Below are 17,587 nucleotides of genomic sequence, written 5' to 3'. Positions count from 1 at the left end.
GACCCATCACTCTCACAGATCTTGGGAGACAGGCCAGTCCTTGCTTACAGACAGCCCCCCAACCTGAAGCAAACACTTCCCAGCAACCACACACCACACAACAGAACCACTAACCCAAGAACCTATCCTTGCAACAAAGCTCGTTGCCAACTGTGTCCACGTATCTATTCACGGGACACCATCATAGGGCCTAATCACATCAGCCACACTATCAGAAGCTCATTCACCTGCACATCTACCAATGTGATATATGCCATCATGTGCCAGCAATGCCCCTCTGCCATGTACATTGGTCAAACTGGACAGTCTCTACGTAAAAGAATAAATGGACACAAATCAGACATCAAGAATTATATCATTCAAAAACCAGTCGGAGAACACTTCAATCTCTTTGGTCACTCGATTACAGGCCTAAAAGTGGTAATTCTTCAACAAAAAAACTTCAAAAACAGACTCCAATGAGAGACTGCTGAATTGGAATTAATTTGCAAACTGAACACAATTAATTTAGGCTTGAATAAAGACTGAGAGTAGATGGATCATTACACAAAGTAAAACGATTTCCCCTGGTTTATTCCCCCTCCTCCCCCCGTGTTGCCTCCCCCCCCCCCCACTGTTCCTCAGACGTTCTTGTCAACTGCTGGCCCACCTTGATTATCACTACAAAAGGTTTTTTCCCCCCCGCTCTCCTGCTGGTAATAGCTCACCTTACCTGATCACTCTCCTTACAGTGTGTATGGTAACACCCATTGTTTCATGTTCTCTGTGTATATAAATCTCCCCACTGTATTTTCCACTGAATGCATCCGATGAGGTGAGCTGTAGCTCACAAAAGCTTATGCTCAAATAAATTTGTTAGTTTCTGAGGTGCCACAAGTCCTCCTTTTCTTTTTAAGTTCCCAAGGAGATCAGTCTTACAAATTGCCTTTGCTTTTGAGAGCTCAGTGCCACAGCAAGACTGAGAGAGTCAGGGGAAAGGATTTGGAATTGTTACTATGTTTGATACCCCTAGAGCAGGGACAGCACTTCGTGCAACATGTAGAAGGAAAAGATATAGTAGAAAGAACTGTTAATGGTAATAGACTGATAGTTTACAAAGGATGACTGCACATGAGCTTTCCAGGGGCCAGATTGTGGCAGGCTCCTGGGTGGGTGCATATGGCCACAATTGCAGTCTTTGAACTATTCTAATCACAAGGCTGCTCAGGACCCCCACCCAAGTGGAAGGAAGGCAGACTACAGAGGGGTGGTCACACAGCATCCTTCCTAAAGAGTGGTCCTCAAGAGCTCCCAACATAGGTCTGCACCTTAAACCTACTTAGGGTTTTTCTGTGGGTACTTGCACCACCAACAGTACTAAAGTGCTGTGGCGACAATTCCAGAATGCTTACCTGTCACTGACTACTGTATCTTATAGACACACATTCACGTGCAGAACGCTTTATTTCCTTTTAAATGGGCAAGATCCTTTGCATGTCATATGTAAGAAGGGCTGAATTCTCTCCAGGGTTTTAACTAGAAACTTGCCTACAGAGTCGTGTGAATTATAGCAGATGGTAAAAGAAAAAGCACTCCACACACAAACACTCAACATTTTTTCTCTATTGAATTTTTTTCTCAGGTGAATGAGAGAGATGGCACATGCTAGAAACAGGCGCATCCTCAGCACTTTCACCTCTGTTTGACGGCAACACATTATATGACGTGACTTTCCTGAGCAATATAGCCAAATGCAAACCTATCACACCTGTGCAGTGTGGAATACATACTAACAGGCTCTTCTCTATGTCCTACAACAGATCAGAACTTGATAAGAATGTAAGAGTTCAAAGATCAGCACAAACTTTACTTTAAAACAAAATCTATAGAAAAGCCAAAATAAAACCTGTCCATCCTTCAATTTAGGGATGAGAATTAGGATCTAAAGATTCTAAACAAAAATGTTGATCTGAATTTCATAGCTGACCCCATTATAATATAAAACGAGCTGAACCCAGACTCCTGAACTTTGGGTAATTCATAATCTGGATATGAATTTTGCAGCTCCAGACCATTTCTAGAGACAGTACACATTGTAAATGCTTTATTTCTTAACTGCATAGAGCAGATATATATCTATGTCCGCCCCCCCCCCCCAAACACACACACAACAAAACTTTGTAATTTCTTTTTCATCCCCATGACCTGAAGCACAACAAGGGGAACCATTGTATCCCATTGTAACCGTTGTTACAACAAGAGCTGGGTGAACTTGGCAATGGGTTTTAGCAAGTGTTGTTCTTGGCTGGTTCACAGGGATTTCACACCTTCCTTAAGTTTTGGGGTTTGTTCAAACTTGCTATGGTACAGGAGAACCATGTGAAATCAATGGGTTTTGTCAAGCCCTGTTCAAAGCTGAAAAGCAGCCATTTTTGTATATCTTAATATGGTATTACAGTTCAGCAAGGGAGGAAGTGGTGTTTGAAGACTGGAGTGGAGACCTTTTCAAATCATATTTACCTGTCCACTTTTTTTTAAAGGCATGAGGAGATGACTATCTGCCAGGGAGGAAGATGCTTGAGCAGGCTTCCCAGATTAACAGAAAGAGGATGGACTTTTTCATTGCTCTAATTTGTCAGAAACATATCGGCTAGTTCTCTAGGAAACTAAGCATGAAGTTCATCACTAATGTGGCCCTCTGGTTGTTGGGTTTGGCCATGCTTGCATGAGGTAGGACAAAAAGGAGGGTGGGAGTGGGTCAGGAACATGAAACTGTGTGGAAAAGATAGGAGGAGAAATGAAAGGGTGCAAATAATTTCATTTCACATATTAGGCCTGGATCTCAGCTGGCTTGTAGTGGTGTAAGCCACGAATAGCTCAATTAAACTGGTGTGAGAGAAGAATTATACCACCTCTAAGTTAAAAATTCATTCTTTTCCTGAAGCTTTAAAATTCTATCTGTCTTTCAGGAAGCAAGGAACTCAATGTTACACAATAGAATTCACCCTGAAGAGCATGCAGCATTTCCAAGCTCCAGGACCCCAGTGAAATATGTAGACTATAAAATAAAAATACAAAAGGAATTATAAATAAGGATTTAATTCTGGATCTTTTTGAGACACACAAAGCAGTTAAGAAAACTACTGAACAAGCAAAGTATGATTTGACATCTTAAAGGACTCTTTTTTTAAAAAATGGAGTTTGCCTGTTTTTCTAAAAGATATTCTCTAGAAACTTTTTGTGAGGAAATTCTATGGCCTGTTAAGACAGGAGGTCAAACTAGATGATCACAATGGTCCCTTCTGACCCTGAAATCTTCAATCTATGAAAGCACTCAAGTAATGTGTTAAAAACTCATAAGATTATACATAATTTGTCTTCCCATAGCACCTAAGAGCCCTAGTTATGGTCAAGGACCGCATTATGCTAAGCACTGTACAAACACAGAGCAAACAGATGGTCCCCTGCCCCAAAGAGATTACACTCGAGGTGTGGCAGATGTGATTCATGCTTTCTAAGTCTCCCATCAGTCACAGGAATATATAACACAAGAAACAACAGATGGATACAGACAGAAAGACAGGGGAGCACGAGAAGAGAGTGAGACAGTACTAGTCAGCATGATAGGCAGTGGTCTCAGCACACCCACTGCCTAAGTGTCGTCAGGATTTTTTGTTGTTGTTGGCATTGTGGCAAAGGAGAGTTTTAAGGAGGAATCTGAAAGTGGATAAAGAGGTAGCTTTGCAGAGGCTTATGAGGAGTTCCTCCACAGTGTGAGGTGCAGCTTCCATGTAGTTCTTTCTCTTATTAATGAAGGTGCATGAGTTTGTGGCAGTTGTTCACTCTAGAAATTTCTATTCCATGACTCAAAATCTGTGGTGACTTTAATCCTTTTGTTTTACTCCTAGTGTTGCTGACTTACCTTTTCTGTTAGTATCCTAGCAACCATGTCTGATTTTCCTTTCGCCTATACTATAAAGGCTAGGTGGGGATGCTGGGAGAGACTGGCTTAAGAGATGAAACAAACTGACAGAAGAGCATTTCTTAAAGATGCAGGTTTCCTTTAACCGCATTCTGGCAATTCCTAACAGGGGCAGTATGGGCAGGGAAGGTAAGGATGACTAGTGGAATAATAATTTACAGATTTGGATAGCTATGAACCATTTGAATAAGGGCAAAAGCACTGCAAATTAATATCTCAGAATTAGAAAGCTTTGCATATTATTTATCATAGAAAGATTGTACGACAAGCCATGTACTGAAGTATTTGGCAAGATTGAAAATGTACAAGAAACTAAAGGTGAGCCAATAGAGTTCACTCACCTTTTCAAAGATATTTGTAAACCAAAGCTGTTACTATTAAAGCCTGGGTTACTTTTGGTGTTGATTTTCTTTGTGGTTCCAATAAGCCTTATATAAATAATCCAACATTTAGAGGCATTTTACACACACACACAGAGTTCTATTCGCAAGTCTCATTTCCAGCTGTGCAGACACTAGGTGCTGTCAGCCTAAGTTAGATTTCACCTTATAGGCTGTCACCATCACTTTAGCCTGAAGCAAAACACACAGCAGAGTTATTAAAATTGCCTCAGCCTATCTGAATTAGGAGCACTTGCTTGTGACTTCCTGCAAGTCTCTTATACAAAAGCAGCTCAATGAGATGCAGGATATGTTTAGCCATTTACAATATCTTAACTAAGCACTTAAACCAAAACTCAGACTTAGATACTCAGTGAAAAACAAACATGTCTTGGTGCTTATGCAGGCACGCTCCTAATCAGAGCTTTTGCCTGAGAAAAAAGCTGCAGGATCAGACTCATGCAATAGCATAGCCAGTTCTAGGGCAATTTGATGTTAGGTGCTAAGTTACATTTTTGCTGTAATACATACAGTCATCATGGTGAGCTTTTAACAGGGATATCTGCCTAACTGGACTATATGACTGAGAACAGCTTTCCTGCAGTGTTCCTAATAGGCTTTAAAATCTCATTTTACTAGGACATCTCCAAAACTCTGAACTGCAAAATGGGAATGGCTGGAAGCTTACTTTTTACTCTCTCTATGTGCAACTGAGGTAGAATTAAAGTGCCAGTTCAGTTTTTGAAGGTCTTGAAATGACAGGTTGTATAATTTCTCTTTAAGTAGCATTTTAAAAATTCTATGTTTTAGTTTAAAACTAAAAGTCTTAATACATTTCTATTGGGGAATTCATCCCTGGGGCTAGAGGTAGCACCAACCATCTGACCGCTTGAGTCTTACTACATCCCTCAAAGTAAAAATCATCTATTATTCAAAGTAAGGGGGGAAATGCACCATATATTAATAAGTTACTCAAGAAGCAATCCAAATACACTAATCTATGATGAATATTGCTAATTTACTGCTACTGTGTCAAATCCTGGTGTCCATAATTCGAGAAGGATGTTGATATATTAGGGTAAGATCAGAGAAGCAGGGGTTCACAGGGGTTCTCAAACTTCATTGCACTGTGTCCGCCTTCTGATAATAAAAATTAGTACAGGAGCCCAGGTGGGGGCGGGGACCGAAGTCTGAGCCGGCCCAAGCTCCGCCACCCCATGTGTGGGGAGGGGCAAAGCCAAAGCCTTTCCGTCCCAGGTGGTGGGGGAACAAAGCCCAAGCCCAAGGGCCTCAGCCCCAGACAGGGGGCCTGTAACCTGAGCCCTGCTGCCCAGGACTAAAGCCAGGCAGTCTACGCCAGCCCTGGCGACCCCATTAAAACAGGGTCACAACCCACACTTGGGGTCCTGACCCACTGTTTGAAAACCTCTGCAAAGAGGTGACTCAATTACAGTCTGTAAGTACAAATATTTGATAATGAGCTCTTCAATATAGCAGAGAATGGTATAATATAATCCAATAGCTGGAAAATAAGGCACATATTTTTAATATTTGAGGGTAATTAACCACTGGAACAATTTACCAAGGGTTGTAGTGGATTTTCCATCACTGGCCATTTTAAAATCAAGATTGGATGTTTTTCTCAAAGATATGCTCCAGGAATTACTTTGGGGAAGTTCTGTGGCCTGTGTTATACAGGAGGTCAAACTAGAAGATCACAGTGGTCCCTACTGGCCTTGGAATGTATGAATCTTTCTGAAAAACAAAGACAACATGTAGGCAAATTAGCCACCAGAGGGAGCCTTCATTGCTTGTGCATGCTACAGCAATTTGGATATTGGCTAAAAAGTGAATTAGCTGCTTCACTGCTAAATTCAGAGACTAGATGTATTCAGCAGAAGTCCATCTCCTGTGTGGCTTTGATGCTAATTGGATTTCAGCACAGAAATGTATATAACTATTCCAGCAGCACCTGGATTATATATTTAGCAAAGACTTCAAACAAAGTGTGGTCCTTAATTCATAATCACCATAAACAAGTTCTTACTATAGTCTACTTTTTCCAGTGAAAAGGGTTCTTAATGTTCTATAGCAAGTGACATTATATTTTATAGACAAAACCAACTGTGGCAAGAAGTTAATCATTCTTGCATGCAAGGAAAAAATAGGTCTTGTTTTAATCAAAGGGGTGCTGCAATACAATTTGAACTCACAGGCCTCTTATTATTTAATTAATCTAGTAGCCCACAATTTGTCTGATTTGCAGCTAAGGAAATTGACAACTATTCAGTTATATACTAAAAGAATCACAGAAAGGCAAGAAAAACATAATGAAAATGTAAGGATACCAGACTTTATGTATTGTGAGTACTACAGAATTCAAATAATTATGTATCCCTCAGTTCAGTCTGTGGACCTGAAATCAAATCCATGACTGAGGGACACTCCCAGCATACACATGCCCTGGAAAATGCAAACAGCTTGATAATCCACAAGATTTCCCTCAAATCTAGGGATATCAGAAGAATGTACAGGTCACTCCCCAGGTAGTGCTATGGTTTTCCACACACGAGACTACAGGTACCCTAACCCAGCAAGCTCAAAGTCTGAATGGTCACTCTCTCCACTCCCAAATACTTTTTTCTCTTACCTGAACAGGCATGTGGTAGCCCATGGATGCCAATGAAAAGAGCCAGATTTTACCATATATATTCTTTGTTCAATACAAAAACCTGTGCAGAAGAGGTGCCATAGCAGGAATTTTCCGATATTGGGTGCTACACAAATCTTCTGCAGTTTGTAGAAGTATAACAACTACAAAAATTCTGCATTGTGAGGCTAGAGGCACTAATTCAGCAAAGCACTTCAGCACATTTAACTTTAACCACATGAGTAGTCCCGTTGAAGTCAGTGAGCAGGTTTGTACAGAAGCACACAAGTAATGTAGGGTCAGTGCTTGATTTTGTCATAACAACATGCCATGCTGCATTTTAAATTTAGTCCTGTGAAGTGGATTATAATTTGGCTTGAAAGGGTTTGAGTTTTTATCAGTAAATATTGGGTAAATGTTGATTTCACCATACACACACAAACCAATGAAAAATATTTCCACGGATAATCAAAATTTAGAGACAGCCAAAGAAAGAAAAATGCTGGCTTGCGAACTTATTAGAGTTTGATTTAAGGATATTTACTTAGTGCATTTGATCATGTATTAATATTACCTGTTGTAGTTATTTAAAAAATAAAAATTGCATTGTGCCTAGCCTAATGGTTGAAGTTTTACTTGTAGGTATATGGCTTTAGGTCATCATGCGCCCACGGAATTCAGTAAGGACAAAATGGGGCCCTTTATTCATATACGTAGTAATAGGAGTGTACGGGGTTCCATTTTTACATCTGATTGTTTTTTTAATAAGGCCTTTGATGTGCAGCTGTATTGCTCAAGGAGCCAATTGCCGGCTGAAGAAAAGCTCTAACAGCAGAACCAGCATCTACCAATTGAAATACTATAAGAAAAAATGTTCAGCTCATAAATCACTGTCTGGTGCAAACAGCGTGTGAAAGAGCAAGCACAAATGCCACAGAACCTGCGTACACAGCCCAAGTAAGTACCATGTGGGCACCATTTTCAAAGGGGTCTCTAGCTTCTGTCTAGATGTTTGCCGAAATATTCTGTCTAGATTTTTACACCACAGGCCTTACTATAGTACCCTTTGAATAGCTAACTAGCCAGCTTAGAAATATAGGGCAGACTGTGGCTGGCTCTTGGATGGGTGCACAAGTGTGGGCGCAGGGGGTCAAGAGGCTGTGCAGGAGCCACCCCCAATTTCAGGTGTTCCTTAGTGTCCCCAGCTCCCTGCTGGCACTCACATGGGTGCAAGTCACCCAAGAAGGTGAAGAGGATGCCCATCACCAGAGCCAAGAGGCTGTGGAAGGTAATATACACACTGCGTCGTTCTGAAGGGTGTCACAGCATCCCTGCTCCCCAGGAGCTCCAACAGGGATTATACTTTCTGGAGCAGAGCAGCTCTGCAGCAGAGCCAGTACGGGCCTGTTCCCTTAGAGGCCTAGCTAGTATGAGTAAGAAACATAGGCTTCCTGAATCATCGCACTATAGGGAAACGCTACTTGATACAAAGTTAAATTTAACATAATCAGGGTTTCTGCTGTGGTTAGCAGATTCAGCTAACTTACAAATCACACCTGTTAGTTACCTCTTTCTAATAGCACGCGCCTGAGCTTTCCTCTCACACAACATAAGGCTTCCGTGCCTCGGAGGACTTCAGCTGGGACTCTCTGCAGATACCTGTAACTTAAATGAAAAGAAACTCCTTATCAGCTGTGGGTAGCACGAGGAACACACTTCCAGGTCGGAGAGTGAAATGCTGTGGGGCAGCCTAGGCTAGAGAATGAAAGGCTCCAGCTGCTGCCCCATAACAGTGCCCCAGTGATTTTCCTAATCCACTGGACACAAGGAAAAGCTGACCACGAAAAGCAAGACAATTTTCCTCTTTTTAAATACATTTAGATATAAATAAGTATAGCTTTTAGCAACAGATCATAAGCTTCCAAACAAATCTTAGTTACTTTTAACAAACATGACAAATAAACCTCCCTATAAAAAAGAGGAATAGGTCTGCTTTCCTCCGCCACCCCTGCTCCCTCCCAGCACTTGGTTCCAAATCAGTTCTGCTGAGACCAGACCTGTTTGGGCTGTACATTATGAGCAGTAGGCAAAAAAGTTGCCTACAAGTGTGAATTAAGCAGCAGTTAAATTACCAAGATGTGGGTGGAAGTGCTGTCCCCCATAAATTCTGTTCAAGTTCTGCCTTCAGTTTGCTGGTCTAGGTGGTGAGCTCTGCCTGTAGACTGCACATAAGGAACCTCCTGCCACTCCTACTGTCCATGAAGCTTTTCAGTAAAGTGGTGTGTTTTTTTTTTGTGGGCAGCTCCTTCCTTTTTTAACCAAAATAACCCCTCAAAAATCCCAGCTCATGGATCGCAGGGAGCCCAAATTTCTTCCTATTAAACAGCATTTTACTGAACTTTTTCCTGTAAATTACTATTTTCTTCTAACCTCCCCATTTGCTTTGCCAGCTCTGTTCCCTGTGCAAACTCCTTGTTGCCTCTCTCCAGCAGCACCTGTGGTAAGTGACTCCCTGCCCTTAACAAGCTGCCAGGGGCAGCTGCAAACACCAGTCGAACAGTCTAGGCGGTAACCCTTCCTGGAACTAGAACAGGGCTCTATGTGAAAACCCTGTCAAAGCAGAGCTCAGACATGGTTCTTGCTGAGCTGTTTCTAACATGGTGTGAGCAGCCAGGTATCAGTCTATGTCAGAATGCTGTTCAAAAACTGCTTGTTGAAAATAACATGGAGTTTAACCATGTCCAGCTTGTCCAGTCCGCCCCATGTTAGAAAACTGCATACAGGCCAAATTAATTCCTAGCATAGCACTTTCAAGGAGTGAGTGCCTTATCTATTACATTCAATATAACACCTATTCTCACATACCTTCCATTATAATTGGGTAAGACCTCTTACTATTTGTATTTTTTTACAAGTGTCTGCAGAACACAGGTTCCTTTCATTTTGCAAAAAAGCTAAGTCACTTAGTTTTGTACAAGAACTGAATTACTACAGTCACACAACATCTTCTTTCAATGCAGTGCCACATATTTGGTTTACATGAACAAAAATTTGGAGAGAGCATATTAAATGATGATGAAGAAACCATGTGCTCTGCTAACATTATAGTGCACCAATGACTCTTTCCACACAGTGAGCTTGAAATTTGTCTGTTTTAAGAGTGCTGTGGTGATGCCTTTTGCAAACTCATTGCTATTCTACACACATTTCAGTCTTGACCAACAATAGAAATTAGTGCTGCTTTGTATGTAATCGATTTAATATTTAACAGGGTTATCACTGTAATTCTAAGAAACGCAATATCTTCATTTAAAGCCTTGCTTCGTTTGATTTGGGTCCATATTTTAAGCTACTAAATGAAGGAAATATATGGTGGTTTTTCTCTTTTCATTTTGTTGATGTGATGATAGCCATAGCATTATTTGGAAGATGGGGCTAATTACTCCTTTTGGTTGAGGGTGATGAACTAGTTTGTATAAACACACAAGCTCCAGTTAGTTTATTTGCAAATTTCAAATGATAGTCTATGTGCAGTTATGCAAAACACAGGGAAGAAGGGATGATGCCTCATGACTGGTACTTATTGCTGAACAAAGGTTTCTGCCCATGTTTTCGAAAGATCTTCAGGATTTGTTTTTAATTATATAATTCATCAAAACTAAACAAAGGTCCTGATTTGATTAGATTCACATCAGGTCATCCCTGGATGAAACTGTAAATCTGAATGCATCAGAGCTGGCACAACTGTGCAAATGCTAAACTGAGGCAGTGGTGGGGGGGAGGTAGTAGAAGGGAGTGCAGTTACGTGCAATTCATGCTACTGAGCTATACATGATAAAATCAGCCAATGGATAAAATCAGTCCAGAATGTTTCCACCCACTACACTAGTGGGATCAGCAAGTTCTTTCATTTTCAGATAAATGTTTCCCCTGCCCTGTCCCACCCCACAAACAACTTCAGCTCACTGCTAACTATGATGCATGGGCTCTCTCTGAACGGTCACTGGAATTCACCTGCTGTCACTAGTGATGACCATCAAGGAGAGGTGGAATCCTTTTTGAGCTAAGAACAGTGTATTATTATTAGAATAAGGGCATGCCCTTTATTCTGCTTACAGTTCGCTTTTACTTTCTAAAGTAGTTTGGCAACTAGACATGGCTGGCAGTGCCTCTGCCATGTCATTTAACCTTCTTGTCTCCATTTCCCCATCTGTCAAAGGGGGATAATAATTACAATACCCAGGTAAGGCAGCTAAACCTTAGTTAGCTAGGACTATATGAACTTTAACTAAGTGTAAAAAATTCACCAGAACGCACCCAACACCCACTAGTAGCAAGGAATCTCGTGGCAAAATTGTTCATTGTAAAGCTTTTTAAAGTGCTGACAACTGTGCCTGTATCCCAGCATGAGCCACTGGTCTCCACTGTCCTTGCCGTTGGAGGTGAACTGAAGAAGTCCTCCCTGGCTTGTCGTCATATCACGTGCATGTGCGCCTGCACACCCACCCACACCCACGCACACAGATTTTGTATATAAAGTTAGTCAGCTAAATTTGGTGGGTACCCACAAGACTCCTCTCACTTCCCCTTCTCACAATCCTCCTGTAGACTTGTGAGATCACAAAGGTGTGATGGTGACATCCAGGCCATAGCTTGACTTCATCACGGCTGTGCAATTTTCCTTACGTTGTTGATCACTTCATCTGTAGTTAATCACTCCCTGGTGGTGAGGGGTGGAGCTGAGCTAAGCAGGGAAGACTTGATATAAAAGCCTTTTGCTAAGTGAATTTGAGAGCCAAGAACAGAGACAGCTAATGGGAGTTTCAGAGGGAGTAGCTCCAGCTCCAGCCCTGTGGTTGGAGGTGACAGGACTTTGTGAGTAGTGTGTTTGGTCTGCCTGAGATTGTTAGTTTCTCTGTGTACAGGCTGTGTAGAAGGGTCTTAGGCCGCTGAGTAATCCGTAAACCGTTCGGCCTTTGATCAGTGCCTTGATAAAGGCTGTGAGGCTCCAGCCCTTGGACCTTTGACCAGCCCAGTTGTTTGAAGTCTCTGATTGATTAATCACTCTCTGGTGGTGAGGGGTGCAGCTGAGCTAAGCAGGGAAGACTTGGTATAAAAAGCTCTTGCTAGGTGAACTTGAGAGTGAAGAACAGAGGCAGCTATCAGAGAAGTGTCAGAGGAAGTTTGGAACAGGAGCGAGAGAGGCTTTCCTTTCAGGTGCAGTACTACATGTGATTTCAAGATGGCCAGCAATGAAACTGTGATAGTGATCTGCAATGGATGTGCTATATTCTCTTTCCTGCTTGAAGACAGAAGGGATTTCATGTGCACGAGGTGCAAGGTGGTGGCTATGATGGAGGAGATTATTCTTGGATTAGGATTAGGCAAATTGAGGTGTTACTAATAATCAGGGAAGCTGAGGAGTTTCTGGACAACCTGATTTGGCAAACACCAGTACCCCAATTTCAGGGAAGAATAGAGCTTGCCACAAAGGAACTGGTGAGAGAGGGAGTCAGAAAGGAGGATTGGCAGTTCGTGACCACCAGACACAAGAGGTCATGATGGCATTATACAAAACTAAAGACAGATGAGAATAGGAAGACTGTAGCCACCAGAGAGAAGACAAGCAGGAGGAATTCCATGCAATTAGTAGTTTCAAATGGATACCATGTCCTCAACATGCAAACTATATAAGATACCTCTCAAGATCCAGGAGATCCAAGGGAATGGAGACATGTATGGGACACATGTGGATGGCAGCTTGGCCCAACCTGTAAGAAAATCAAGCTTACTGACGAAGAATTCTCCAGCCATCCAAGGAAGACAGACAATCCTTGTTGGAGATTCAACACTTAGAAGAATAGAAAGAACATTCTGCAAGGGACCGGTTGACAACAGGACAGTGTTTTTCCTTCCTCGAGCCAAGACATGGCTTGTCATTCTAAGACTGAAAGAAAAGGAGTACTTGTGGCACCTTAGAGACTAACCAATTTATTTGAGCATAAGCTTTCACATGAAGTGAGCTGTAGCTCATGAAAGCTTATGCTCAAATAAATTGGTTAGTCTCTACGGTGCCACAAGTACTCCTTTTCTTTTTGCGAATGCAGACTAACACGGCTGTTACTCTGAAACCTGTCATTCTAAGACTGGATAGGCTTCTGAAAACAATGGGCAAGGATCCATTGGTGATGATTCATATCTGCACTAATGACACTGTCATGAGATATCTCGCAGATAGTAGATGACTTGAAGGAACTTGGAAGCATGCTGAAGAAGAAGAATGTCCAAGCAATCTTCCCTGAGATCCTTCCTGTTCCACGAGCAAAGGAAGAGAGAAGGCAGAAGATTCTGGAAGTGAACTGCTGGTTAGGTAAGTGGCAAAAGGCAGAGGTCTTTGATTTTCAGGAACATTGATCCATCTTCCATGGGGACAGGGGGCTGTATAGTTTGGATGGCCTCCTCCTCAGTAGAAGGGGGACCAATCTCCTTGGGGACAGGCTGACTAGAGTAGTTAGGAGGATGTTAAATTAATAGCAAAAGAGGATGGTAAAAAGAGGGAAGATATGAGCACTCAGCACAAAATCAAGATGCTGAGAACAAAATTAATCACGCAACCAAAGGACATGAAGAAAAGAAATTCTTGAATTGCCTGTATATTAATGCTAGGAGCCTGGGTAACATACAAGAGGAATTATAATTGCTCATTTATGAGCATAAATTTGATCTAGTTGCTATTATTGAAACGTGGTGCAATTAGTCACACAATTGGAATGTTAAAATCAATGGTTTTAACCTATATAGGAAGTATCAAGTGGGCAAAAGGGGAAGGGGGAGTCGCAGTCGCACTTTGTCAGAAATGGTATTACCTGTTTCCAAGTGACTGATAACTCAGAAGAAAATGATTTGAATGCTTATGGATCAATGTTGTAACAGATAAAGTACAACATGGGGTACTAGTTGGTGCCTGATACTGACCAACAAATCACATTGGGGAACAGGATGACCAATTCCTTACACACCTGTCTATAATATGCAGGGGGGGAAAACTGTATGATCATGAGTGAATGCTGGGGGTCCCATGCTGCCAGTACTAAAACATAAGTGCAATTTCTAAACATTATATCTGACAATTTCCTAATTAAAAAAATGCTTCAGCCAACAGGGGGGAATGCTCTATTAGACCTTGTCCTAACAGATAAAGAGAAACTGGTCACAGAACTAAAAGTTAATGGTAGCTTAAGTACGAGTGATCATGAGTTGATCACATTTGTAATGTGCAAGCAGAATAAAATCCAGTCCAGTAATATATATACAGGGTGCTTAAATGCGGCCAATTTTTAAAAAAAGCTGAAAACAATTATGAGCCAAATTAGCTGGGAGGAAGAATTTAATCAGAAAAATGTGAATGTAATTGGGAATCATTTAAGAACACCTTACTAGATGCCCCGAAAGCCACAATCGAACATGAAGGCTGAGCTGGTTAAAAAAAAAACAACTTGCCTCAGAGGGGAAGTGAAGGCAGCTGTTAATAATAATGATGATTATTAATAATCAAAATATAACAAATGTAAGAAAGTGGAAGTTGACAGTAATGAATATAAAACAGAAATTAAGATTTGTAGAAAATTGATAAAGGAAGCCAAGGGACACAAGGAGAGTTAAGGACTATAAGAAAGAAGATTTTAGAATATATTAGGAGCAAAAAGAAGGCTGCCAATGGCATTGGTCCCTTATTAGATGGAAAGGTACAATTAGCAATAATAAATGCAGAAAAGGCAAAAGTGTTCAATAAACACTACTGTTCTGTAGATGGGGAAAACAGATGATATCGTCTCATAATATGGTGATAAAATTCTTTGCATTCCACTAGTATTACTGGAGGATGTTAAACAGAAGCTAGTAAAGTCAGACATTTTTAAATCAGCAGATCTAGATAACTGGTATCCAAGAATTTTAAAATATCTGGCTGAGGAACTCACTGGACAATTAATGTTGATTTTCAATAAGTCTTGGAGCACTGGGGAAGTTCCAGAAGACTGGAAGAAAGCTAATGTTGTGTACATTTTTAAAATAGTAAATAGGAGGACTGGGTAATTATAATCCTGTCAGCCTGACGTTGATTCTGAGCAAGATAAGGTAGCGGCTGATAAGGGACTCAATTAATAAAGAACTAAAGGAGGTTAATGTAAATAATGCAAATCAACATGGGTTTATGGAAACTAGATCCTGTCAAATTAACTTTATATATATAAAATAACAATTATGAGTCAGATCAACTGGGAGAAAGAATTTAATCAGAAAAATCGGAATGATAATTGGGAATCATTTTATATGTATCTAATAAGATTACAAGTTTGGTTGATAAAGGTAATAGTGTTGACATTGCATACTTAAACTTCTGTAAGGCATTCGGCTTTGTATGCCATGACATTTTTGTTAAAAAATTAGAATGATATATCATTAACGAGGCACACATTACATGGATTAAAATCTAGTTAACTGATAGGTCTCTGTAGCATGGGGCATGGGTCACTTGCTGGAGGATTTTCTGCACCTTGAAGTCTTTAAACCATGATTTGAGGACTTCAGTAGCTCTGACATAGGTGAGAGATTTATTGCAGGAGTGGGTGGGTGAGATTCTGTGGCCTGCATTGTGTAGGAGGTCAGACTAGATGATCATAATGGTCCCTTCTGACCTTAGTATCTATGAGTCTATGCATCTCAAAATGTAACTGTAAATGGGGAATTGTCATCAAACAGGACTGTTTCCAATGGGGTCCTGCAGGGATCAGTTCTATGTGATCTGCTATTTAACATCTTTATCAATGACCTGGAATAAAACATAAGATCATCCCTGATAGTTTGCAGATGACCCAAAAACTGGGGGAGTGATCAGTAAAGAAGAGCACAGGTCACCGATTCAGAGCGATCTAGATTGCTTGGTGAAGTGGGTGCAAGTAAACAGTGTGCGGTTTAATATGGCTGTGACACAGTGCTAGCTGCAGCACCCTGGTCACTTAGCTAATTGCGTAAGGGAAGATTACAGGCTCAGAAATGTTTCCTTCTTTCCCCAAAACAGGGACTTTCTCCTTAATCATGTAACTCCACTCCTCCTCCCGTTACAACCAGTGAGATAGTGGTAAAAAAGAAGTGGGTAAACTAATTTTAACTAAACTGCGTACTCCCCAAATGAGACGTGGGTAGATTCAGTTTAGTGGTGTTTACCCTTGACTACACTGCTACTTGAATCCCACGTATACACCTGTCTGTTCCTATACTGCAAGCCCTTTGCCTCTGCAACATGTGCTCACATATACCCCTCTCTGGCTCTGCAGCCTGCACACACACACACATCCTTCTGACTCTGCTTTCTAGTGCAGCTGCAATGCCTGCTCCCAGAGCTGTGCTGTCGGTCCCTAGGTGCCCTGAGAACAGGAAGAGGATGCTGCATACAGAGAGCATGCTGCTGCCAGTGCGGTGAAGGAAGAGCAGTGGCACAGCAACCCCGGCTGCCAGGAGGCTGGAGTAGATGCCATTTTGTGTTTTTAAAAAAAAAAAATCAATTTTTTCTCGATCTTTGGAGCATGGCACATAGAGTTGCATGATAACATATACCTGCATGATAGCGATTTTGTGATGTGTGAAGGGTGCTCTTATAGAAATGCTAAAGAAGTCCTGTTGTGTCCTTGTTACTTGCTTTAAGGATAAAGCTGTTCCTGCTAGCAAAATCTATTCTTGTCTTGCAATGAGTGAAACTTTCCAAGAAAATAACAGCAAAAAGAACAAACAATTTTGGCAAACTGTGTGAACACATGAAAAAGTGAGCAAAATTTCAAATGGCAAAAGTATTAGCAAAACTGGCAAAAAATTATTTTTTTCTCTGAACAAATGGTTGGCTTGCACAGGTCTGGAAGCCACTGGTGTTCTGTTGTAGTCCTCTTGTCATAGCCCAAAGCATGCTGTTAAGCTCTAGCTCATATTTCTGGTCTGCTGGTGCTGATGGTAAAGTACCCAAGATGAGCAATAGATCTCTTTTTTTTCACTGGAGCCATCCCAGCAGAGGAGCAACTTTGAGGAATGTTCTAGGTTTTTGTATCTGTGAAACTCCGTGAAGGTATCCATAGTATTTTTAGCTAAATAGTACAAATCAGAAAGGAGCAAGTTTCTTGTGTTCAGAACATATAAGTGTTTTTCCTTACTTTTTTTTGTCAAGATCTCTAAAACTTTTTTTCATTTAGGCCCAGATCCAAGTCAAGAGTTTCCGGGATCAAAGTAGAAGCTACAGGTAAAATCTTCTATAACTGGAATATCTTAAAGTCACATGCCCAGGTCAAAGACAGCACATGTAAGGAGTTGATAGCATTTCTCTCAATCACACAGATGTGTTGAGTCAGTCTGCTGGTCTGTAATTCCTGGTACACTGGTTTCCTTCTTTCCCAGTGGCCTCTCTGTATTACAGTACATTACATCCCCCATCACAGCTTTCTGCTAATACCACAGTCGAGCATCCTGGGTGGGAATTTCAAAAACAACCAGTCGTGGCCTAAATCTGTGCCATTGACATTTATGGTCAAACTCCCATTGACTTTCTATCGG

General features: G+C 41.2%; 1 protein-coding gene across 8 annotated transcripts in view; it reads left to right on the top strand.

Moving 5' to 3' along the window:
• SLC6A11 (solute carrier family 6 member 11) overlaps positions 1-17,587 on the top strand; it is a 280,391-nt gene that overhangs the window by 42,647 nt on the left and 220,157 nt on the right. Inside the window, exons 2-3 of one of the 8 annotated variants that reach the window (XM_073352320.2) lie at positions 7,761-7,948; positions 17,230-17,276. The exons of 5 other annotated variants lie outside the window; for them this stretch is intronic. In XM_073352320.2, the coding sequence (XP_073208421.2) occupies positions 7,920-7,948; positions 17,230-17,276 (76 nt within the window). In that variant the 5' untranslated portion in view covers positions 7,761-7,919. Of the gene's footprint in view, positions 1-7,760; positions 7,949-17,229; positions 17,277-17,587 lie in introns of those variants that run through there. 2 more of the 8 variants (XM_073352325.2, XM_073352317.2) reach the window with 2 other exon arrangements.

The sequence above is a fragment of the Lepidochelys kempii genome, chromosome 7 (assembly GCF_965140285.1).
Source record: "Lepidochelys kempii isolate rLepKem1 chromosome 7, rLepKem1.hap1, whole genome shotgun sequence".
NCBI classification, from domain to species: Eukaryota; Metazoa; Chordata; order Testudines; family Cheloniidae; genus Lepidochelys; species Lepidochelys kempii.
The sequence above is the reverse complement of the archived record's forward strand: the minus strand, read 5'-3'. Positions and strand labels throughout refer to the sequence as shown.